General features: G+C 42.4%; 1 protein-coding gene across 1 annotated transcript in view; it reads left to right on the forward strand.

Moving 5' to 3' along the window:
* Positions 1-24,143, forward strand: part of LOC146869432 (keratin, type I cytoskeletal 14-like) — a 56,675-nt gene extending 32,532 nt beyond the window's left edge. Inside the window, exons 2-5 of the mRNA XM_085599837.1 lie at positions 7,535-7,698; positions 7,821-9,483; positions 22,686-22,720; positions 23,913-24,143. Coding sequence (XP_085455963.1) covers positions 9,380-9,483; positions 22,686-22,720; positions 23,913-24,034 — 261 coding nt within the window. The 5' untranslated portion in view covers positions 7,535-7,698; positions 7,821-9,379 and the 3' untranslated portion in view covers positions 24,035-24,143. The remainder of the gene's footprint in view (positions 1-7,534; positions 7,699-7,820; positions 9,484-22,685; positions 22,721-23,912) is intronic.
* The last annotated feature ends 1,581 nt before the right edge of the window (positions 24,144-25,724 follow it).

The following is a 25,724-nucleotide window of genomic DNA, read 5'->3' on the forward strand; positions in this document are numbered from 1 at the left end:
GCGTCTAGTTGGCCACTCTCCCGGCATGTGTCTGGCCTGTAGGACAGCCCCCTTCTGCAATTCCAGTACAGAGATCCACTCAGAGTTGCATATGTGCCCAATCAATTCTGATCTGCAGCTGGCACTTCTAGCCCAGTACTGGGGCACCTCACTCACTGATGCAGCTCTACCCAAAAGTGCAGTGGCATAGAGTAGAGTGGCGTAGAGTTCGGGCCATCAGCGCAGTAGTTGTAGCGTGCAGCTGCAGCATGGGTGCACTAGTTGCCTCATATCAGTCTTGCGGCCAGGCGGCCTGCCTCATAAATTGAATGGTGCGCTTCTGAGCCTCTCAATAGTGAAGATGGGCTGCCCCTCTCCTCTCTCCTGTTTACCAACCCAGCATCATCGTCTTTGTTGTAGCGCATTCTGATGACCAAGTTATAGATAGAGCTACACAACTATAAGGGCAGCGATTACATGTTATGTTACGTTATTTATGTTTATATAATGCATTCTATGGAAAATATGGCTCTTCCTTGCATTTGAAATTTACATTTACTGCTGTAGTGTGAGAATGCATTTCATGAAAAGGAATATAAAGTAGGGTTGCCAAAAGAAAAACGCCAGCCATGTGTTTAAAGAGCCTGGAAAGACCTTGTCTTAGCACTAAATATGGTTATAAATAAAAAAGTCTGTATTCATTTGTAATGTGACTTTTCTGCCTTTGTTCCCTTTAATTATCAGTCATGGATCTCATCATTCAGGCAGCCCTAGAACACAAAGTGCATTCTATTTATATTTGCTGTTCGATGTATTCACAGATAAGTGCTGAAAATACGGCTTTAGGTGATAGTTTATTTTTGTTGGTGGGGCAAAGTTTTGGTACCAGTGGCCAACACCACAGTATGATTGTACTCATTATTAACTAAAGGAGCTGGCACTAATGTCCTCAGAAGCTGTAGTGATGCAAACAGAAGTAGGATGGATCAAAGGCGTGGCCTTCATGAGTATGCAAATTACTTCCATCCAATCATAAAAGCCAAGGAAATAAACATTTTGCCATGCTCACCTGCAATGGATGAGGAGTTAATGAGGTTCTTCCCACTGATTTTGAAATAAAAATGACTGATAATAATTATAGGTCCGTTTTTCACTAGCTAATGCACCCAATTTCAACCCGCACAGTTTTTAAAGACATATCGCAGAGTCCTGAATGGCAAATCTACCGCTTGTTTTTAGGTCTCGCGAGCCAAAGGCTCGAAAGAGACATTTTATATCTGGGCTTTTCAAAGTGCTGCCGTGGCCTAAAGCTACAGTGCACGTGAACGTGTACGCGCGCAGCGCCATGTGTCTTTCCGCCATAGCGATCGTAATCACGATCACTTTCACTTTCGCGGGCTCCTCTGTTGCTGGCATTCCCCCCTCCCTTCTCGCCCGGCCCTCTTGGATCTCTTCCATTTTTACCTCATGGCAAGTGTGTTACGTGACTATGTGCCAGGGCTCCTTGGTTTCACGTTATTTTTTTGTGATCCTTGCCCCCCTGCCCTCCATCTAGCAACAAACCAAGTGTGCGTAAAAGGCAGCTCAAGCAAAAAGATCTTTCAAGATTCTTTGTTTAAATTTCATCTCTCCGGAGATATTTATTTGTCTTTTTTTAAATTAAGAAACCGATTAAACGTTCTCTTTCCACTACACCTTTATACCGTAACAACAACCGACCTAGTTATCAATGTGGGTGGAAGCTGCAAATACAAGTATGTTTGTGTGCATTGTGGAGTTTGTGTTGGGGCATGGGTTTGCTATGTCCGCACCAGCCTGGGGACCTTAAACACTTAAGACGATGTATATTTTTGTTTTGCAGAAAAACACATACAAATGAAAAATACAAACAGCTCCTCCAAGCAATAATAAGTGAAAACGTGCGCTATAATAAATAACAGCTAGCCTCAACATGTCATAAAGCACTATCACTAAACCCCAAGACATACTACTAGAGTGCATTCACCATAAACACTAATTTGTATGGCACAAAACAGGAAGACATCTTTTCACCCATTTGTAGGGTGCAGTGTCCACTCGTAAAAGATTTACGGACTCTGAGGCAAAGTCCTGTTCACACAGGCAAGTTATGGCCCCCAGGTGTGATAATTATTTGAAGTAAAAGTACCCTTCCCCGTGTCCATCCCTCCTCCCCACCCAGTCACAGCATGTTAGTTTTGCAGTTGGACATTAACATAGAATTAGAACACATATCAATATGTAATGCCGCCACTATTCAGCGGCGATGTCCGTGCAGCACTAACCAGTTCACACTGAAAAGGGAGACCCATTCTGTGGTCAAAGACACGTGCAGGACTGAGAAAGTGCTGCATTGAGCTGGTGCACTGGTTATGTTGTGCACCTCCTCAGAGTCGACCCGGAGATGCCCCCACTCAGCATTAACCGTAAGATCTCACTAAAGACGAGGGTGACTGCAGAGAGGCGCTGCACTCAATGGCGCTCCATTCACAGGCAGGCACCGAAAAATATAATGAAAGTAGAAGCAGCGTACAAATGCACGGAGTGAACATAACATGTTGACCCCGACTACAACAAATCAGACCCTGTCACAAATGCGTGATCGCTCCCTTTAGGAAAGAGAAGGTTAAATAATCAAGACCCTGGATTATTCTCCCGACACACTCCTTCACTTGAATAAAATGTAATGTTTTTGTCATAATCAATTACACCTCACAGTTTATATTCGTTACTACCATTTAAAGACATACAATCGAAGGCTGTGTCATTGTCAGCAAACGTATTTACTGGACTAGAACCCCAGTGAACAAAAACACCTAAATAAGAGGTTTAATTGTAAAGAATATTCCTTACCTTCTCATGGCAGCATAAATATACCGTTTTTATTTACAAATGAAAAACAAAGTATAGGCTGGAAAAACAATATAGTGCCTAAGAAAAGTAGAGGCGCAGACGTTACTTTTCCAACCACAAAAGATCAATATCGAATTATGTGCTAGCCAAGATCTCTAGCTGGTTGATGCGCTGGTTATCTATATATATGGAGGGGGGGTGGGTGGGGGAGCCCGAGCCGCCACCGATCCTGGTCAGGCTGCTTCGGAGACCCGGGTCTCTACCGAACACAATGGGTCCTAGCCTGCTGTGCCCGCTACCGCACCCCCTGCTTATCTTCCCCCCTTGCCAGGGTTCCTCTCCTCTGCAAAAACGAGGCGCTGGGCGGGGCTTCCAAGTTCCGAGTGTCTGCCGGACTCGGCGGGTCTGACAGGCTGCATCAAACGACAACTATGCTTGTTGAATCCGGTGTATTGTTAAGGGGGGGCAAATTTGTTCCACCAATCGGGGGACGGTCAAAAATAATGTTGTGTTCACATTCTGGTCACTTAGTATCCACTGCCACTAAAAACAAACCCTAAAGTATTCTTTTTGGTGGCCGTACATGGAACAAGATGTTGATAACATTAGCAACGTGAAAAATATCTGTTATCAAACAAACCCTGGAAACTTAAATTAGGTCTTTGCCACTGGTTCCTTTTGCAAAAGCATGGAGCAAGTTAGCTTTAGATTTTGCCTGACATATAAAAGCATTAGTGGATAAGTTGTTTTACTGGATTGTACTTGTTTTTTTTTTTTATTTGAGAAACAGAACTCCAATCTTAGATCCTTCGCTCGTCCGAAGGGGACTTAACTGGCAGTCTCCTGTCTGGCTCTATTTTTAACACTAACGCCGGCTTTTCTGCGCTTTGTTTTGTTTTTGTGTCTACCCAACCTGTAGAGTGTGGTTATAAGGCCTCCCCCTCGAAGCTCCTCGTAGGGAGCTAGCACCCTTATTATCAAGGGGTGAGTGCCTTTTTATACCGCCTATTACAAATCATGAAAAAAACCTTTTTTTTCTCCCCTCCACTCCCCTGCATGTTTGTGTGACACTGAGCAACAATAATATTACAAATGGCATGAATGAAATAAAATTTTGATTGCATTACCCACCCATATAATTTATGGATGAGCGACCAACCATGAATGTGCTCACTGATATAAACAATATGGAACACCAGACTTACGCCCTGGTGCTCCCCACAGTGTACCAGACACGTTCACGGCTCGTTGATCACAGGGAACGATAACAGTGATTAATTTTTGCCACCTTTTGTCACATTCCGGCCTCACAGCACACATGGAACAGAATCTGCTATCTTATGTGTATCTGTGTTTTGTCGCTTTCTTTTGCAGGAAATTCCTCACAGAAAACAACAGCAGGTATTAAACTTACCCTCCTGTCGTAATGTGACACTTGTTAATTGCATGAGCTCTCACATTCACGTCTCTGGGGAAGTTTCTTTTTTGCATCCCACCCTGATGAAAGCCCAGGACCAATACATAGGCCAGTAGTAAGGGCTGAAACATGTGGGTGTGAAGTGTAGGGTCATAGGACCATCGTATCCTCCCACCCTAACATAGTCAGTTTTTAACCTTCCCTCTCACTCCACTCATAAAGGACACTTGAGGAGCAAGAGAGGAATTTTATCTTTAACATCACGCCCCCAAACACAATTTATCTAAGTGCTCCCTAAAACACGGTTGCGCCAACCCTGACCTTTAGGAGTTGGGCTGAGCCCGATAATGAAGCGTGTCACTGGTAGAGTGAGTGAGGGCTATAAAAAGAAAAGGGTCTCTTTCCCTTTCCACTCTTGAACTAAGGGGGGCTAATAGACCTAGGGACTTACAGACTGGTTTGGGAGTTTTCTAACACACAACATTCCCTGTTCTTCACCTGCTGTTCCTTTCCCCTACTCCACTTTTTCACCAGGGACCACCCTGGTCCCAGGAGGGATATTCTTTTGTGATACCTAGTATACAAAGGGAGGACGCATCTCTTCATACATCCCAAGGGCCCTCTGAACCCTTGCGTAGGTCCACCTGGGCCACGCACACAGTGGTACAGGTTAATTTGTAACCTCCTATGAGAACTGACCCTTTTACTTCAGTTGTTACACGGTACATCTTATTTACTCTGTAAGCACTATTTTCTTTAATGGTTTCTCTTACTGCAGGCACTACATGCTTTCCTACAACATTTAGCATGTCATGTGTGCTTTCACGGGCGCTTTTACAAAAAAAAGCATTTGTTTGTCAACTTGACAAACAAATACTTTTTTTGGTAAAAGCGCCCCCTATCACGCTTTCAGTTTAATAGTGGCCCGGACCTTTCTTTAGACACGGCTTGTCTAAAGAAAGGTGTGTGGCCAATAGTGAAAGCGCAGCATGGGGCGCTTGTAATCAACAGGCATTTGCAATGCAATAGGTCTCGCATTTTAGAAACTTTGACCTATTGGTATTGTAAATGACAATGCCTTTTATTATTGCAAGTTTTTTTAAACCCAAATAAAAGGCATTGTCAGTTACAATGATAATAGCTCAAAATCTCGCAATTGCGAGACCTATTGCATTGCAAATGCTTGTTCTATCTATTGCCAACCTCAATGCTTGCACACTTTTATCTTTAATTTAATCTCACTGGTCTCTGAACATTGGGGAGATTGTTCTATACATTGAAGGACATAAGAAACACTGGTGTGTCCATGCACATTAGAACTTACGTTTTCCTTCTAGTGGCCATGCCATTCTTATTAGCATGTAATTGACTTTTACGTTTTACCAAATATAGGCATGGGATTCAGATAAGCACACCACCTGGATCTGTTCTCTTTCAACAATTAGACAGCAAATATAATGAACTTGTAAAAAAAGGGTGATTTTCATCACAATATTATTCCTATAAATGTATGGGATTATATGTCTCCCTTCTAAATTCCTATATGTTTCTTGCTACAAGGGTCAGATTTAACATAAATAGTAAATTCACAGGTGGTATCGGTAATATATGTTTTTTCTTTGTATCCTAGGAGGATCTAGCTCCTCTGCCAGCTCCAGCACAAAAACAAGCACATCTACCACTCAGGTCCGAACCATCGTGACCGAGGAGGTTGATGGCAAGGTGGTGTCATCCTCATCTCCCTACCTTCTGATATTCAGGGGCCCTCTTTTGTTTATGAGTACTTGTTACTAATAAACATAGGGAAGCTTCCCCTAGATTTAAATGTACGAATTCTGGTGCAGATTAGTACTTACAAACACAATTATTACGGAGTTATGAGTTATTTGAGGTTATTGCTTCCGAGCAAGTCTCCTTTTATACGAGCCCTTGCTCCATCAGAGGGACTCTCAATCATTTCACAATATATGATCATAAAGACGTCATCAATGGCTATGCACAGCCGACGGTCCACACCTCATTATCAATAACTGTCTTTCACATAATTCTTCGTGCTATTGATCCCAGAGACATTATCCAAATTATCTTACACTGAAAGGGCTTTCTCTGCATGCCCTCCATCTAGGAACCCAAATTTATTATCAAAAACTGGGATCGTCCAGCTCATGTTTCCGATCACTGACAAATTGTCAGTTTCTCTGGCATACAAAATAGTTCCATTTCTTTAAGAAGATTACAGTACTCCGGTCACTGGGATACCTTTGCTACTTAGAGCCTTATTTAGGGTTCGGTGGACAAAATACTCCATCACAAACGTGATGGATCTGCCATCCACCGTATTACAAGTGCATTTTACCGTGCGGCACCTGAAACATGGCGGACAGGATATTCGCCAAATTCTGAAAGAGTAGTCTGTCTGCCAAACTCCTAATGAGTCCCTTATTCTCCAAATCAATAACCTCAAATATATTATCAATAAGATTGTGCTTTATCATATCATTCCCAACACATTGCCTACTGTTGGCATATCCCACAGTGTTGGCTTCTCTGCGTACAGTAGTCTTGTAGGTCTACTTCACGTACTCACGAAATGCTTTGTGAATGAGCTTTATGCTTTATTGCCGTCTTACTTCTGGAAATAAAAAAGTAAGTCTCACCTACTTTGTAAGTTATTCACACCTATGATCGGTGTTTGTCAGCCCTATTTTGGGTGCTAGTCACACCTATGATCGGTGTATGTCAGCCCTATGCTGGGTGCTAGTCACACCTATGATCGGTGTATGTCAGCCCTATGTTGGGTGTTAGTCACACCTATGATCGGTGTATGTCAGCCCTATGCTGGGTCTTAGTCACACCTATGATCGGTGTATGTCAGCCCTATGCTGGGTCTTAGTCACACCTATGATCGGTGTATGTCAGCCCTATGTTGGGTGTTAGTCACACCTATGATCGGTGTATGTCAGCCCTATGCTGGGTCTTAGTCACACCTATGATCGGTGTATGTCAGCCCTATGCTGGGTGTTAGTCACACCTATGATCGGTGTATGTCAGCCCTATGCTGGGTCTTAGTCACACCTATGATCGGTGTATGTCAGCCCTATGTTGGGTGTTAGTCACACCTATGTTTGGATTAAGTCACACTTGCTCACAGAATATTTTTTGTGAGTTGAGCTCTTAGATGGTATTTAAATAAATAGCTCAAAACTCGTTAGAAACAAATTATTCATGCTGTTACTAAGAGTGTCTATTTGTGTTCTTTCTGTATAGGAGATGGGTGAAATTCGCACACATGCGGCCGGCAATGTCAGCGTGGAGATGGACGCCGCTCCAGGGAATGACTTGACCACGGTTCTTGCAGAGATGAGAGAGCAGTACGAGTTCATGGCCGACAAGAACCGTAGAGAAGCCGAGGGCAGGTTCCTTGCCGCTCTGTACGTTGGCCAACTTAACATCTGCATAACTAAATTTCACAAAGCGTCGTTACTAAATGCTACTTGCTAAAAAAAAAATTTTATTCCCCCCCCCCCCCCCCCTCCTCCCCTTTGACATATAGAGTGAACAGCTGCAGAAGGAGGTGGTGGCCAACGTGGAGCAGGTGCAACCCGGCAAGAGCGAAATTACCGAAATAAGACGCAGCTTGCAGGGCTTGGAAATCGAACTGCAGTCACAACTCAGCATGGAATGTTAACGTTATAGTTCAGACCATATCCAATCAGAATAAAACAATTCTACAGCATGGTTCACTAGATGAGTTGAGTTTGTCGGTATGCTTCACGCCCGCAATAGCATTCATTTGCTTAGGTATATTTGGGTAACCACAAAAAAGCCACTGAAAAATTAACTACAGCACAAAATTAGGGAAAAGGTGTTGGAGAAGATGCAGGATTGTGGTAATATGGTTTATCCCTTGTAAATGAAAAATAAGAACTAATGCAGTTGAGTTATGATGAGGAGCAGACATGTTGGGTGGCAGCTAATCTGTTAGTAGCTATGTTGTGTGATGTGGTTAGATAGTTTTAACCTTCTGTGTCAACTGAATCCATCATAAACTATCATACCACTAATTCCAAATTTAGGAACTGGTTTACATGATCGCTTTAAAATATGTTGACTATAATCTATCAATTTTAAGACCTACCATGTACCATTTCGCCTTTTTGGTCTTAGAATTTATCCTCAAATGGCAACCACTTACATGCCCCTAATATACTACTCGCTCGCCCCAGGTATTCGAAAATGCTGTTGCTTTTATCATGCAGGCGCGACCACAGTGTTCTCATTTACAGTTTGACTTTAGGGTGCGAGGAGGCTTTTTCCCTGTCTTTGCCATTCCTATTAAAATAACTAAGTGTTTGGTGCTGATTCTCTTCTATAGATACAATGGTTGGGTGAAACTATAATTCTTCAGACAAAGTTTATGTAAGTTAGCCACTTTTACATTTGCCTCAGGAGGCAACTTTCACACTAGCATCTACTTTTTTCTTGAAAAATAGATTTTATGTGTTTTTCTGTCTCTGTTTCCATTTTGTTGAGGTTGGTGAACATTTGAAAAAAACTTTGCAAAACTAGTGAAGTCCACCTTCACCAATGTTAGCACGCCTAAATAAAATACTTATAATACAATTCAGCACATTATAACTGGATTGCATATGTCAAGGCATCTGAAACTAGTTTGACTGAATTCAGCGTTTAAATAACAATTTACAAATGAAATAAAGGTCTAAAAATGAAGTTCCATTGCAGATGGTTAAACTAATTCCTCGCAAGGCCAGATGATAAATTCTAGAATCTCTGTGCCCTACAGTGTTTCTGTTTACTTTTACTATCAAAACAAACACATCTTGTAAAGGTACAGTTAAGTATATCTTCTCGATCTACTCTATACCCCAAGGACAGAATCTAACTCTACCTTAGACTGTTTGATGTCATGTTAAGCCACCTTGTGTTAAGATCTGATCCCCTGTTTACCTAAATCTTCTTTTCCTAAACCATCAGAAAACCGGCCTGGAAGCCTCCCTTTCCGAAACAGAGGCTCGCTACGGAGCCCAGCTCCTCCAAATCCAAAATATCATCAGCGGTTTGGAAGCACAGCTCGTAAACCTAAGAGGCTACATGGAGAACCAGAACATGGAGTACAAGAGGCTCCTGGATGTGAAGAACCGCCTGGAAATGGAAATCGACATGTACCGACAGCTGCTAGAGGGTCAGGATGCCAAGTAAGTGGCATAAGATACCTTCACATCACAGTTTCACAGACGGCATCAATAAAGCCCATTCTTCATCAGGCATGAAATAGGATCCTCATTGAGCGCCATTCTATTGTGCAATATAACGACTGGTTATGGCTGATGAATAGTGTACATCCCGAACCTCCGGTGGCTGCCCATACAATTTTAACTCAGATTCACTGTGATGCATGGCTCATCTGCACAATTTGTGAAGATAGCTTTCTCTAAACTGAAATTTACCCTAGCACAGCTCATCAATTGCTCCCCTCCATCTCTTTGCGCACTTCTCCCAGTTCATTTTCTTTTCTACTTTTTCAGTCAAGTGACCCTATTACAGAGTGTTCACCCTAAAATGGTTTTAGGACCATGTCAAGATGGCCACCTACTTGGGTGCCTGTGAAGGCATGCACAGCAGGCACTTAGGAATGGGTTTGTTTTATTTTAATACATTCATTCAGAGGTGACCACTGTAGATGTGGGCATCCACGGTGGCCATCTTCAAATGGGTTTGTTAAAATGTTACAAATGCATTAAAAGATGGCTGCCTTGGATGCACTTATATCCATCACAGACATCTGTGGTAAATAAAATAAATATTACCGGACTGAATTTCATGCGGAATCTTAAAATAAAGTAAAATAGCTCAAAATAACAAGAGGCAGAATCCGTGGTATAAGAGGTTTTCTAATGGGCTTTATTCCATTCAAAATGGCCGACTCGAGTCGCGGCCTTCAGGTTCCGTCACCACGAGGGTTCAGGAAGTGAAGTACAATAATTTATTAACAGACATGTATTTTTATAATAAGTTCATTACAATGAAACGAATGTAGAAGGCGTAACATTTGATAAGAAAAATGACGTGACAGTGACATAATCGAAACTAGGCGTAATAAGGAATAAAAGAAACATAATTGGTTAGGATTATCAGACATAGGTGGATCTATAAGATAATACTTGGCATAGATGCGCGCGCAGCAGTATGACGTGTAATTGACGTGCAACTAGGGGGTGAAGGGGACTTGACATTTAGCTCTACATGTGGAGACGAGAAGTCTGGGGGTCAAGTCAACCTAATCCCAAATCATATCTAACATCCTATGTTTAAAGAACTATGTTATCCTCAAGGAAGAGACTCTCGGACAGAATCTATTCTATACTGACTGTGTACGTGTACAAGCGTCTAAGTGTCTATATGAGATGCGAGGGATAGAAAACTTTCCATGGCAGCAGGGCTATGAATCACTTGCAGGAGGACGGAAAGGCTGAGTCCCTTGCTTGTGAGCTAAAGGAAATGTTTACTTAAATCACTAGACAGGAATGCATCGGCTGAAGAGCAAAATAGATAATTCGAAGGTGAAATACAGCTTCTTGGCAGACAGGCGAAAACTAGCCGAGGCAGGCACCGTTAGCTGCACAGGGAGTAGGACAAAGTTCATGGATACAGATGCGAGCTCAAGCTGAAGCTGTCAGAGACAGAGAGCAGGGAAAGGCTTTGAGGACAGAATCGGGCCTACTCGCCTGAACTGTAAAAATGGAGTAACTTAGCCATATAAAGTCGGTGGCCTGTCATACCTAGGAATCGAATATCCAGCCCATTGATGGCGGATCTGACAGAGAACATGTTGACGGTAGACACACATATGTTTGCGTCTTAGAAACTGGAACTGGAGGGAACATACATGTACTTGTAACATGTATATAGAACCGTTGGGGTCCAAGATAGGGGACATAACTGATCAGGAAAATCCACATTTCCACATTCCCTCCTTGTCCCCTTCTTGCCCTTCAAGAGACATCAATCTTCATTATTCCATCGATTTGCTCATGGAGCATCATTTCTTCTTCCTTCTTCTTCCGACATTTTGAACGAGAACTGTGATATGGAATGCATGATGTGGCACACAGACCACAAATCGCTGGTCCACATTGTAGGCATAAACAACAACTGAAGAGCATAAGAAGGCCAATACCTAGGAAGGATAGAACTCTCCATCCCCAGGCTGATATCACATTCCAAAACCACCCGGACCACGTCCAAGTGCCTGGATTCTCGTGTATCTGGCTTACAATCTTATGAAGGCGTGTTATAGCTTTATATACAGATGGCGAATTTTCTGGTATGAATATGCAGCAGCTGGATCCGATGACCCTGCAAGCTCCGCCCCTATCGGCCAGGATGACGTCAAGGACAAGACGATTCTGGAGAACAACAATTCTCATCACTGATTGTTCCTCTGTCAGATTGCCTAGGGCGGCTATAATCTCGTTTACTACAGCTTCAAGAGTCTTGGTGAGTCTGCGTATCAGCTTACTATTTGATATTGTACCTATATAGGGAAAGATACCTTTATTGAAATCTACATACTTGTCCCATGCTGTCTCAGTATAATCGACAACTGGGAGATCTCTTTGCTCTCTATTGTGTACTAAATGAACATTTCGATAATAATCAGGGGGAGCTAGGAAAACAGGTGGCAAAAGGAATGCTATGTAACAGGTACCATCCCAATCTAGAGGCAGACACATATATGCCGTCTGACCACATATAAAGTAAGAATGGCGAGAAGCTCTAAATGAAGATTTACCTTGATCACTATATTCTACTGTAGTAACGCATTGGCTATGGCCCATGTGTATGGAACCAACTTTTCTTACACATAATTCACCCTTTACTGGAAATACTGACATAGTGGGCAGAATTAGTTCAACTTCGGATTTGACATTCAGAATCATAAGATTAGGCGTAAAATTACCTAATTTATACACTTCATTTTCTAAATCAGTTCCTGTTCTACTGGGGTGACCCTCCTTATTAGGGTGACAGACTTTGAATAAAACTAGATTCAGATTTCCCCATATCCAATGTTGTTGATAAACTGCTGTGTCTGGGTCTATGGAATTTAATAAACTAAACCATGCTCCACAGGAGCCATTGTGTGTGAATGGATGTGGAAAGAAAGGCAGAACTCCTTTGTTATTCTGATAGGGAGGAAGTCGGCCACACACCCAACAATTGGTGGCATTACTAGTCTGATGGGAATGATGTAACATACTAATGAAGGTGTTATTGCGCAGCGCAAGTCTATAGGATAATTCATGTGGCGGTAGGTCACTAAAAGAATGTTCATCAGTTATATTGAAAACACGTTTAGAAACAGGATAATACATATGCAACAATATACTTGCAGTAACTATTAAAAAACTCAAGGAAGACAAAATTAATAAAGTCACAATACAGTGGTTACGCAGTAATTTACAATAAGCATGTCGTTTCATTATGATTCTGGACTCTACGTGATTCAGACCTAAGGGGTACATGTCGGGACAGATTCAACCGCTTCACCTTGGAGAGGACTTAAACAATCAAATCGTCCGACAGTTTAGATCTGGACCTGAGTTTCTGTTTATAGCACTGAGAGTCATTCTGTTCAACAAAAGGAAGTTTTGAATCAGTCTGTGAGGGAGTGCAGGGCACAGTGTCTATATCTGAAGGTAGTCCATGAAATCTTTTGACGTGACTTGAATGAATCCACCCTTTGCGTCCCTCGATCTTCACGGCTGTTCTTGTGGTCAACAGGACCAACTTGGGTGCTTTCCACCTGGGCTCCAATTGACTTTTCCTGTCGAAATTTCTCACAAAGACAAGATTACCCGGAACAACGTCATGGGGTTTCGCCTCAGTGTTGTCGGGAAAGGCTGCAGCTACCTGTGAACGAGAAGATTGTAGTGCAGACATCAAGGAAGCCAAGTAATCTGTCAGCATATTACAGTCAATGTCAGTTATTTTGCGTGGTATAGGCGTCCCCCACATATTTGGTGGTCTACCAAAGATCACCTCATACGGGGATAGCCCTGTTCTAGAGTGCGCTACCATTCTCATGTAAAAGAGTGCAACTGGTAATGCTACTATCCAGTCGACACCTTTCTCTCTACATATTTTGGACAGTCTGATTTTCAGTGTCTGGTTATGTCTTTCTACGAGACCTGCTGCCTCGGGGTGTCGGACACAGTGGAATTTCCACTGATATCCCAACAAGAGTGAGACATGTTTCATTAATTCGGATGAGAAAGGCTGACCGTTATCTGAATATACAACACGTGGTAAACCGTACCGTGGGAAGAATTCTCGAACTAACTGTTTGGCAGTAGTCGGGGCAGTGTAATCTGATACGGGATACGCCTCTGTCCAACGGGAGAGAGCGCAGACAACTACGAGAACATATTTGAATCCTCGACAACGTTCCATCTGAATATAATCCATCTGGAGGACTTCAAAAGGATGGTCAGGAGGCTGAAATCCACCCTGCTCTACGGGAACACTCTTTCCTGGATTAAACTGACAACATATCATACAGGTACGAACTTTTTGTTTAGCTGCTGCTCGTAAATGTTTGTTGAACCAAATGTGCTGAATGCTGTCTAGCATAGCCTTCTCTCCTAAATGTGCTGGACTGTGAACTGTAGCTATAATGGCTTGAACCATGGAATCAGGGAGAAACCATACAGATTTCTCCTTCGTCATCCATCCTTGATCTGTCTGGATCCCTCCTAGTTCCGTCCACTTCTTTATTTCTTCTGCTGTGGCATGTGTCTGTATGTCAATTACGTCAAGTGCGGGATCCTTAATTGTCATACACTGTGTTGGGGTCTGAACTATTGGCTTTGTCATGTCTAATGTGCGATTCTGAGCAGTCTGTTTAGCTGTTCGGTCAGCTAAATCATTTCCTTGAGAAATGGTATCAGTAACCTTCGTGTGTGCTTTACATTTCATAATCGATATAGCAGTGGGTAAATGTATTGCGTCTAACAAAGCATGAATGAGGGGCCCGTGCTGAATGTGGGCACCATGGGACGTTAGATAACCTCTCTCTCGCCACAGCACGCCGAAGTCGTGTACAACTCCGAATGCATAACGTGAGTCAGTGTATACATTAACTTTCTTATTTGTGGCTTGAATACAGGCTTGCGTTAGAGCAATAAGTTCTGCTGCTTGGGCTGACAGAATATCTATACAATGTGTCTCAATAATTTCAGTGTCTGTTGTGACTGCATACGCGGCCACTAAATCTCCTGTACTTGTTCTCATGCATGATCCGTCTACATACAACGTCAGGTCTGGATCTAACAATGGAACGTCTGTCAAGTCTTGTCTAGGTTTCGTCTTTATTTCAATGATTTCAACACAATCATGAGCTAGTGGGTCTGTTTCAATTACAGGTAATAGTGTAGCAGGATTCAATGTATTACACCGTCGGATCTCTATGTGTGGTTGAAACAATGTCAGTTCATAACCGGTAAGTCTTGCTATGGTCAAGTGTTGTGTTTGTGTTCGGTTCACAAGAACCTCTACTGCATGTGGTACTTGAACTGTCAATGGGTGTCCTAATACTATGGCATCGCTTTGTCTGATTGCTAAAGCTGTCGCTGCCACTGATTTCAGGCATGCAGGCAAAGCCTGAGCTACGGGATCTAATGTACTGGAAAAATAAGCACATGGCTTGCGTGATCCTGCTTGATCCTGAGTGAGTACTGACAAGGCAGTACCTTCGCGTTCTGTAACAAAGAGTGTAAAATGTTTGTTATAACATGGTGTTGCTAAAACAGGTGCTTGACATAAAGCTTTCTTTAGGCTTTCAAAAGCTTGTGTATGTTCCTGAGTCCAAGGGAGAACAGTCGATGTGGCTGCCTCCTGTGTGGTTAACTGAATGAGTGGTTTTGCTAGAAATGCGTACTGAGGGATCCACTGCCTACAATATGAAGTGAGGCCTATAAAAGCTCGCACCTCCTTCTGTGTCTGGGGTATTGACATATTAGCAATTAACTGGATGCGATCTGGTGTAAGCTGCCTTCCCTCCTTGGACAGCGAGTGACCAAGATAAATAACTCGCTGAACACAGAATTGCAGCTTAGAAGGGGACACCTTGTGCCCCTTGTCGGCTAGGAAATGTAAAACTGTCAGAGAAGCTTTTTCACATTCTGGCTCGCTTCTCGCGGTGATCAGCAGATCATCGACATATTGAAGCAGTGCTGTATTGACTGGCATGTGGATACTGTCAAGTTCTCGTTTCAGTGCTTGGCTGTAGATGCTGGGGCTTTCTGTGAATCCTTGGGGAGCGCGTGAGAATTTAAAGCTGCGCCCATTTAAACTGAATCCGAACAAGTATTGGCTTTCCGGATCTATTGGGACGCTGAAAAAAGCATTCTTGAGATCAATTACAGTAAAAAATGTTGCTTCGGAATCAATTGCTGTCAACAATGATGATATATCAGGGACCACAGGGAATTGTGGTACAATACACTTGTTTAGTTCACGCAAATCAATAACCAATCGGTACACTGGTGGGGCAGTAGGATCAGTTCGTTTAAGAATCGGAATTATCGGTGAATTACATACATTGGAGTCTGTTTCTACAACTACTCCTTGGGCAATTAGCTCATCAATGATTTTCAGCAAAGCCACTACAGCATCATGCGGTAACTTGTATTGTCGCATTCGTGGTAGTACCACTCCTGCTTTCAATGTAACTCGATAGGGTGTAATGTTCATGCAGCCAACATCCGTAGGGCCTTGTGCCCATAGATGTACTGGTAAAATCTGTAGTCGGGGATCCATGTCTCTAGACACATAGTGACCTTTAAAATCACGCAAAAACAACCTTACTCCTTCCGGAGAACAACATATTATGGCTCCTAGTGCTTTCAGAGTTTTAATTCCTAACAGATTTTCTGGGCATGATTTAGTAAGCAATAAATCTGTAGTTCGTGTCAAAGGTCCTATCGTAAGTGGTAGAGGCTGTGATACTTCATTAACAATAGGTTTTCCTGAAAAACCAAGGGAAACATTTTGAGAGCCTGAGAGGGGTGCCCCTGGAACTTCACTACGTTTTATGGTTGTTCGACTTGCCCTTGTATCGAGTAAGAATTTTCTATCTTGACCTAATAATTCACTATGTACATAAGGTCCTTCTTGATCTACAGGAATCTCAATAAGCGGTAAGTCAACTTCCCTCTCTAGGCTGGTTCATGCGTAACGCTGATACTCAGGGTATTCATACTGTGCAGTCTGATACATTTGTCGTGTTGTAGTTTGTGTGGCAGTAGCAGGCAACGGTGGTGCAGCTGGCACAAACTGTATGGGTTGCTGTGAGGCTGGCATGGACTGTTGCTGAACTGGCATAGACTGTCCATGCTGCATAGCTCCTTGTTCATTCTGATCTTGCCTAACTAATCGTGGTCTCTCCTTTGCAATACCTGTAGCTATATTACGTTTCAGGACTGGACAATCGTGTACATAATGGCCTAGTTGTTTACAGTAATTGCAGGTTCCTTTTACAGGAACTGCAGAATCACCAGGATGTGTCACACCCTTTTTGTGACCATCTGCTGGTACTGTCTGAGAAACTAGCATTTTCATTTTTGTATCCTTCATGCGTCTATGCTCGTGTTCTTGTTCATCCCTAATTCTATTGTGATGATACTGTAACATTTGTAGCATTTGCGACGGAGTGTTACTTTGCCAGGTACTCTCGAATTTCAATATTCTATTCTTCACTGGAGGCAATGCATTTTCCACTAATTTTGTCACAAATAGATGTGGATATGAGTCACTACTTGCTTTTATACCACTATTTATACCAAAACATTTTTCAAATCGAGCATAATAATCGCTTGTGTCTTCATCTTGCTTTTGTTTACAGGCTGTGATTGCACCCCAATCTTCCTTTTTTGTAGTTAATAAACGTGGCAGTACCTGTACTAGTAAACCTGGTAATAGTTTAACTTTATCCCCGAGCCCTGAACCTGCAGCTCGGCCCCTTTCTTCCTCTGCTAATGCTGTCCAGTCTATCTTTTGGTCTCCCACTTCCCACTCTTTTTCTTTCAGTTTTTCATAAATGCCAGCAGGCAAAAGCACCTTTAATATCGTCATAATATCAGGAAAGGTGTACTCTCCCATCAGTAACATGTCTGACTTGTCATGACTAGGTACTACTTTCTTCATTTCTAATAATTCCATTTTTGATATGGGTGTGTAAACAAATACACGGTGAAACTCATTGTCTTCGCCTTTTATTGGGTGCACTTCCCGTAAAGGATTTTGTCTATCCATGTAGTACGGTGCTCTTTCTCTGGGGGGCAAGGAGAGAGAATCTGGATTTACAAAAAGGACGTACTGCTTACGTGACACTAATATCTCTTTAATTAGCTTGTTACTAGAACCTCTCCATCTGTACGTGAGTAGTTCCGTTAATATATCAGGTAAAGGACCAGGGTCAGCATGTTGGCTCTTATATAATATGAGGAGTTGCTGAATCATATAGATTCCAGCTAAACGTTGTTCATCTGTACTGAGGTTGAGAAACGTGTGTGCTACGGTCTCATCACCGTATTTTTCAGGACTAACAATCCAGTGAACGGCTGATCTGGCTAATTCTTGCTCATCTATGGAATCGAGGAGGTGGTAACCCCTTCGTTCTCGTAGTATTTTATCTGCGGCTTGAAACAAATGTTCAGGAGATTTCAGATTTATTACAGGCGTCGGATACGTTCTGCTATTATTTGGGTATACAGAGTGTATTGGATCAGAAAAACATCTAGTATTTTCACAGGATCTTCCTCTGCCTACATAAGCTATGGTCTCTGACTGTCTTGCAGAGTTCCCTGATTCGGACACTTCATCTTGCTCAAACTCGTCTGTTCCCAATCTTTCTTCATGAATACGCTCTATTTCTTTACGGATTTTTCGGCACATGGCTATTATACAATTTTGCTTATCGTGTCTCCCTTCTGATATATTCTGACTCCATCTTGTAAGAGTAAGCATTACATTCGGGTCTACCCCCGGACGATCTTGATTTCTGATCACACAGTTTATGAGGAAACGTAACAGTTCCCCCTGTATCTCTACTTTCTGGAATTCCATAGCTCTGTTAATACATCCTGGATCTCGTCCTGTTTGAACAAAATGATATATGTTATCCAGATGCGTAGTCATTCCTGGTAATCTTGCTAAATACTCTGCGGCTCGTCTGATACGTAATGATGCCAGGACCATTTCGTCCTCTTTACCAACCACTGGGTCATATCTACAATTTACAAGGAGTTCCTTAAGCGTACGTTCATTTACGAATTTTGGTGTACGTGAATGTGTTGACTCTTGAAAGACAAGTTTATTTATTCTAGGTGGTGTAAAAGTACTGCTAGCACCTCCCGTGGCCCCATCTGGGGCGTCGGGTGTGAAAGGGTTCGTCGAACGTGACACCGCAACTATGGGTGTCGATACCTCTGTAGAGTCGACTGCGGAGACAGATGCGGAAACGGATGTGCTTGCCGACGCTTGTGTCGGAACTTGCTGTTGCACGGGGACAGATACCTGATCCTGACGTTGAACCCCTCTGCCAGATGGTCTATGTGGTGCGGCGTTAGCATACTCGGGAGCTGCGTCGTCTAGATATGAGGAAAGAAAAACATCTTCTGCGGTTCTGGGAAGCCCCTTTGGATGTACCTTAATTGGAAATAATGGGGGTGGCAAGTCTTTTGGCACCTCCGTAACAGCCTTAGGTAGTCCTTCGGCTAGAAGGGGATACATACCATTCATAAGAGCATTTCTTTGTCTATTCACTTGTTCTGATTTCACTCGGATACCTTCCTCAATTAATAGATTTTCTTGAACTTTATTTGAACTTTCTTTACTCCTCTCTTCTTGTCTACGTGCTTTTTCTGTTCGTCTATGAGATTCTTTACGCCATAACTCGACAGCGTCTTTCTGTGACTGTCTGACCTTTCTTTTCCATAACTCTTCCTCCACTTTCATGATGCACTCTGCATCCCAGGTTCCCGCTATGGGCCACCTTTGACTTTCCGGTAATCCTTTGGTATAATCTACCCATAGATCAAGAAACAATATGGCATCTAAGCCATGCTTATGGTACATGAAATGTCCTGGAGTGTCTCTAGGAGGAATAGGAACTGCTTCTTCAAGCACCCCTTTTCTGGTAGTAATCTGTCTTAACTTCGAGAAGAGCGGCATATTGACAACTGACCTGATACTTACTCTTGAACTTACTTAATACGAAAAACACAATAATGAACAGTGAACAATGAACAATCATTCATACCACAATATGCAAGACATTTTCTGAATACTTTAAACATTAAACATTAAACATTTAATAATGGTCGACAATGATGACAGTCTGCCTAACTAATCACCACGCTGAATTCTTGACAATAACTGAATACTTCGGAATACTTGATATACTGCTAAACAGTACATATACACTGCTAAACAGTGCAGACCGGATTTGTGTACCCAAATCCGTCTTGACCGGCACAACCTATGTGCGCGTCAACACGCCTCCCCGGCGATGGTACTCACCGAGTAGCTCCTTGAAACGGAAGGCCTCAGAGAATGGACAGGACTCGATAACTGCGGACATCGGACCCTCTGGACGTCGGGATTTCGGAAAACCTGGTGGGCCTCTGTATACCTCGGATCTTGCTCTCTCAGCTAGGCTCTGGTCGGGATACTTCGCACTTCTCACCGCCTCGTCTGGGTTGATCGCAGCCTCAGTCGCCCCCGCTTGACCGGAGGGAGCTTACAGGAAATCCTGCTGGTACGCGTTTATGGTCCGTCCAGCTGTGGCAGGAGACCGGGCCTGCAACGCACCGCCGGCGCGTGAGATGAGAAAGTGTCCCTGTTCGGGCGCCATTATGTGGTAAATAAAATAAATATTACCGGACTGAATTTCATGCGGAATCTTAAAATAAAGTAAAATAGCTCAAAATAACAAGAGGCAGAATCCGTGGTATAAGAGGTTTTCTAATGGGCTTTATTCCATTCAAAATGGCCGACTCGAGTCGCGGCCTTCAGGTTCCGTCACCACGAGGGTTCAGGAAGTGAAGTACAATAATTTATTAACAGACATGTATTTTTATAATAAGTTCATTACAATGAAACGAATGTAGAAGGCGTAACATTTGATAAGAAAAATGACGTGACAGTGACATAATCGAAACTAGGCGTAATAAGGAATAAAAGAAACATAATTGGTTAGGATTATCAGACATAGGTGGATCTATAAGATAATACTTGGCATAGATGCGCGCGCAGCAGTATGACGTGTAATTGACGTGCAACTAGGGGGTGAAGGGGACTTGACATTTAGCTCTACATGTGGAGACGAGAAGTCTGGGGGTCAAGTCAACCTAATCCCAAATCATATCTAACATCCTATGTTTAAAGAACTATGTTATCCTCAAGGAAGAGACTCTCGGACAGAATCTATTCTATACTGACTGTGTACGTGTACAAGCGTCTAAGTGTCTATATGAGATGCGAGGGATAGAAAACTTTCCATGGCAGCAGGGCTATGAATCACTTGCAGGAGGACGGAAAGGCTGAGTCCCTTGCTTGTGAGCTAAAGGAAATGTTTACTTAAATCACTAGACAGGAATGCATCGGCTGAAGAGCAAAATAGATAATTCGAAGGTGAAATACAGCTTCTTGGCAGACAGGCGAAAACTAGCCGAGGCAGGCACCGTTAGCTGCACAGGGAGTAGGACAAAGTTCATGGATACAGATGCGAGCTCAAGCTGAAGCTGTCAGAGACAGAGAGCAGGGAAAGGCTTTGAGGACAGAATCAGGCCTACTCGCCTGAACTGTAAAAATGGAGTAACTTAGCCATATAAAGTCGGTGGCCTGTCATACCTAGGAATCGAATATCCAGCCCATTGATGGCGGATCTGACAGAGAACATGTTGACGGTAGACACACATATGTTTGCGTCTTAGAAACTGGAACTGGAGGGAACATACATGTACTTGTAACATGTATATAGAACCGTTGGGGTCCAAGATAGGGGACATAACTGATCAGGAAAATCCACATTTCCACACATCTACAAATTCATTTGTAATACTTTAACAAATCCTGTTCCAAGATGGCCACCACAGCTGTATTGCATTCATGCTGTTGTCAAACATGGAAAAAGCTTTTTCGAAAGTCAATATGTTTCACTTTACCATCTCTTATTTGTTGTGGTTCCCAAAAAATGCAATCACTTAGAAAACTTTATGCATCAATTCACATTTTCCCTCTGTCACAATTGTGTAGAGTGCACAACAGAGGCCCCACTTACCTCAACACATGCATCCACCTCCACCAATCATCCACGCACCTCCAATCAGTCAGTCTCTCACTCGCACACATCCCCTGCATACAGAAGATCAGAGTGGGGGTTGCACTTACTCACACACCACCCCAAAGACTTAGAACAACCTCCCCCACCAAATCAGGTCCTCAAATTCCACAAGAAGCTGAAGACTTGGCTCTTTGATTAACTCCAGGGAAGTCCACACCTACCTACCGGCAAGCACCTGGATACCCTCACTGGTGATTGGCACTCTATAAAAAACTACATTGCATAGCATAGCATGTTAACTGAAGATCTTGGGATCATGCTATTCCTGACTTATTAAAAAAATTAGGGTTTGATTTATACCAGGCGCAATGGCAGGTTTACTAATTCCGGTGTAACTTGTGTCAGAAATTCATGCATAATAATTGACATTTAGTTTAATACTGAAAAGAAGCTATGATTTAGAGTCCCCACAAATAAAACTCATTGCACCAATTGGTACCTATCTAACCCCGGGCGGAGATGGCGCAGTGCCACTGCGCGGAGTTCCACAGAGTTGGAAAAAAACTCCGCTCCCCTCCACCCTCCCTAATTTAAATATAATCAAAAAGGTACTTACCTACTGTGGCTGCCTCCTCCTTGCCATGGTCTCTCTCTCCTTCCTCATCCTCGCCGTCCTCATCCATGGCGACCCCTATGTTGTACGTCTTGCGCGTAGACGTAACTTAAATAAATCCGAGTATTGATGCCAACAGAATCTGGACTGAAAAGGGTGCTTTGTGGAGTATGATGAGGGCTTCAGTTCTTCTGGGAGTATGGGTGCATGCTGGCTTGTGTGTGTTTGTTACAAAACCATCATATGATGGAAAATATGAAGAGGGCCTTAATAAATGTAAAAATAAATAGCTGTATAATGTAAAACCAATGTTTATCTTCTATTGCATTCTTAGTAGGTCAGTAGACTCTATAGTTCATCCTATACAATCTATGGTTTTGAATTGTATAAATGTTTTTTTATCTGCCGCATGGTTAACAAAGAGGTATTTTTCACAGATCTGCCGCTTGGACATCTGGAGCTGTAAAAGGCGGTGAGTAGCTTTTCTTCTTATGGAATAGATCCACAAAACAGTAGCATAACAGATGACATTAAAGACAGCCCCAGAGGGAAATTAAAATTCCTACACATGCACCAAATAGGTTTATGAAAGGGCAATCATTTATTTGAATTGCCTGCCATGTGACTGTGTCCCTCCTGGAATTTAGGAGGAACGTGCAAATTAGGCGACGCCCAACGTAGTCAGCTCATCCCACCTTAGATAACGTGGGGGAACGGTCTTATTAAGGAGAGAATGTATAGATTTTATTAAAAGTTTTAGCAAAGTGTAGGAAGAAGAACAAAACAGAAATCATAATTAAAGAATGCTCTGCATTACTCGAGCCAGACTGTGAATTTGCCCGTGCTTATCTCTGCTTTGTGCTTTGGTACCAGTGGCCAGCGCCACAGTATGATTGTACTCATTATTAACTAAAGGAGCTGGCACTGATGTCCTCAGAAGCCGCAGTGATGCAAACAGAAGTAGGATGGATCAAAGGTGGGACCTTCATGACTATGCAAATTACTTCCATCCAATCATAAAAGCCAAGGAAATAAACATATTGCCATGCTCACCTGCAATGGATGAGGCGTTAATGAGGTTCTTCCCACTGAATTTGAAGTAAAAATGACTGATAATAATTATAGGTCAGTTTTTCACAAGCTAATGCACCCGATTTCAACCCGCACAGTTTTTAAAGACATATTTCAGAGTCCTGAATGGCAAATCTACCACTTGTTTTTCTATCTCTTGCCAACCTCAATGCTTGCAAACTTTTATCCTTAATTTAATCTAACTGGTCTCTTAACATCGGGCAGATTGTTCTATACATTGAAGGACATAAGAAACACTGGTGTGTCCATGCACATTAGAACTTACGTTTTCCTTCTAGTGGCCGTGCCATTCTTATTAGCATGTAATTGACTTTTACGTTTTACCAAATATAGGCATGGGATTCAGATAAGCACACCGCCTGGATCTGTTCTCTTTCAACAATTAGACAGCAAATAAAATGAACTTGTAAAAAAATGGGTGATTTTCATCTCAATATTATTCCTATAAATGTATGTGATTATATGTCTCCCTTCTAAATTCCTATATGTTTCTTGCTACAAGGGTCAGATTTAATATAAATAGTAAATTCACGGGTGTTATCGGCAATATATGTTTTTTCTTTGTATCCTAGGAGGATCTAGCTCCTCTGCCAGCTCCAGCACAAAAACAAGCACATCTACCACTCAGGTCCGAACCATCGTGACCGAGGAGGTTGATGGCAAGGTGGTGTCATCCTCAGAACGAAGATTCTGAACACAGTCAGCACAACTTCCAACCTGTGAGCCTGGACTGGAATCTTTATGCTACAGAAAATAGAAATCGTAACTACTAAGTGAGGAAAAGACCGTAAAGTTTGCTCTTTAACTTGACCAATTAAATGTAACTCAAAAGACCAACTTCAGGCCAGCCGCCATTTTATGGTACCAAGTTGTCCTTGGGAACCTCTGTAGATCCCAACTCACAAAGTTAAAAGGCCTTTTGATGTCTGCACTGCTCAGTTTAGTATTGAGTGATGTTTTACAGTCATGCTGTCATTGCTAGATTAGATAAAAATGTGAGGGTGGTCTCATGAGGCTTTTTACTGCATAAACAATGTCCCCATCACATTGTCTGATTTGTATTAACACTTTCCTGTACTGTATCCTGTTGCTAAAGTGGATACATGATGTGCGCTCATCACCTCACTCTTCACTGACTATCAGAACACAGATATTTGCCTTAAAATAAGTCGAGAGATGGATATTGGAGCACAGGGCTGAATATGTTATTGTTGTGCAGTTATAGAGTGGGCTACATTAGCAATGCTCTTTTGAAGGTCAGCGGGACGCAGCATACAGTCTCATTCAAGAGCTAACGTGAGCTGCTATAGGCCCATGAATATGTTATTGTTGTGCAGTTATAGAGTGGGCTACAATAGCAATGCTCTTTTGAGGGTCCGCGGGACACAGCATACAGTCTTATTCAAAGGTTCTGTTCACAGTTTTTTTCATTACAATTTCATATGTTTCTTAAATAAGGTTCTTTGAAGGTGCCACTGTCATTTTTATCAAAGGGTTTGTTTTCTTTTCTGTAAACCTGATTAATAAAGATTCCTTTCTGACTTCTGCAAATTCAAGGTTACTCTAGATTTCATTTCTGCTTCTCATCATTCTAAGTTGGTACACTTTGCACTTCCTTGATTATTATGAACACTGTTGAACCACCAAATTGTTTGGTTGTACACAGAAGGTTTCAGTGAATCCCGTCACTGTGGCAACAACATATGCGGTTCTCAGTGATTGAGCCAAATATGCAGACTAGAGTTCTGAGAGAGAAACAACTACTAGTTCTAGTATCTGCCAAATTGTTGGCAGCCACGTGGATCCAACCAGAGAAAGTTGACAACTCGTGAGATAGGTTTGTGTTATATAGTTAAAGATGGAAGCTGTCAATCCTCATCACTATAATTTGATATTTTTCTTGCACGGAACATGATATTATAAAACTTGACCTGACTATGGGCCAGCGCTGTGAATTTTATTTTCCGAACATCTTTATTGTGACATTATGGTCAGATAAGACGATTAGATTTATTGATGAAACAGTGGACAAGACCCTTAAGATAATAATGTGTTCTACACATAGTAGCCCATCGCAGAGAATGCAATCCTGACTTCAAAAGTAATGCAAAAGAGAAAACCTAAACAACGGTTGGTAGGGATTCAGTGTGCATCATCTGTGGAAGCGGATTTATTAAAAACCCACTGGTGCAGGGTCACCCTTCGTCCATGAGTTCTAAACAAGTAAGGAGGAATCGACACTGGAGTGAAGTACAAACCAAAGATCATTTATTAGCATTCATGAATGGGGCCTCATCTGACAAGCACCATAGAGATACTCAAGGAGGAAGCACACTGAATGACGGTTACATGGGTTTTTATAGCAAAAGATCACAAACAAGGGA

The sequence above is a fragment of the Triturus cristatus genome, chromosome 1_1 (genome assembly GCF_964204655.1).
Source record: "Triturus cristatus chromosome 1_1, aTriCri1.1, whole genome shotgun sequence".
Taxonomy (NCBI): domain Eukaryota; kingdom Metazoa; phylum Chordata; class Amphibia; order Caudata; family Salamandridae; genus Triturus; species Triturus cristatus.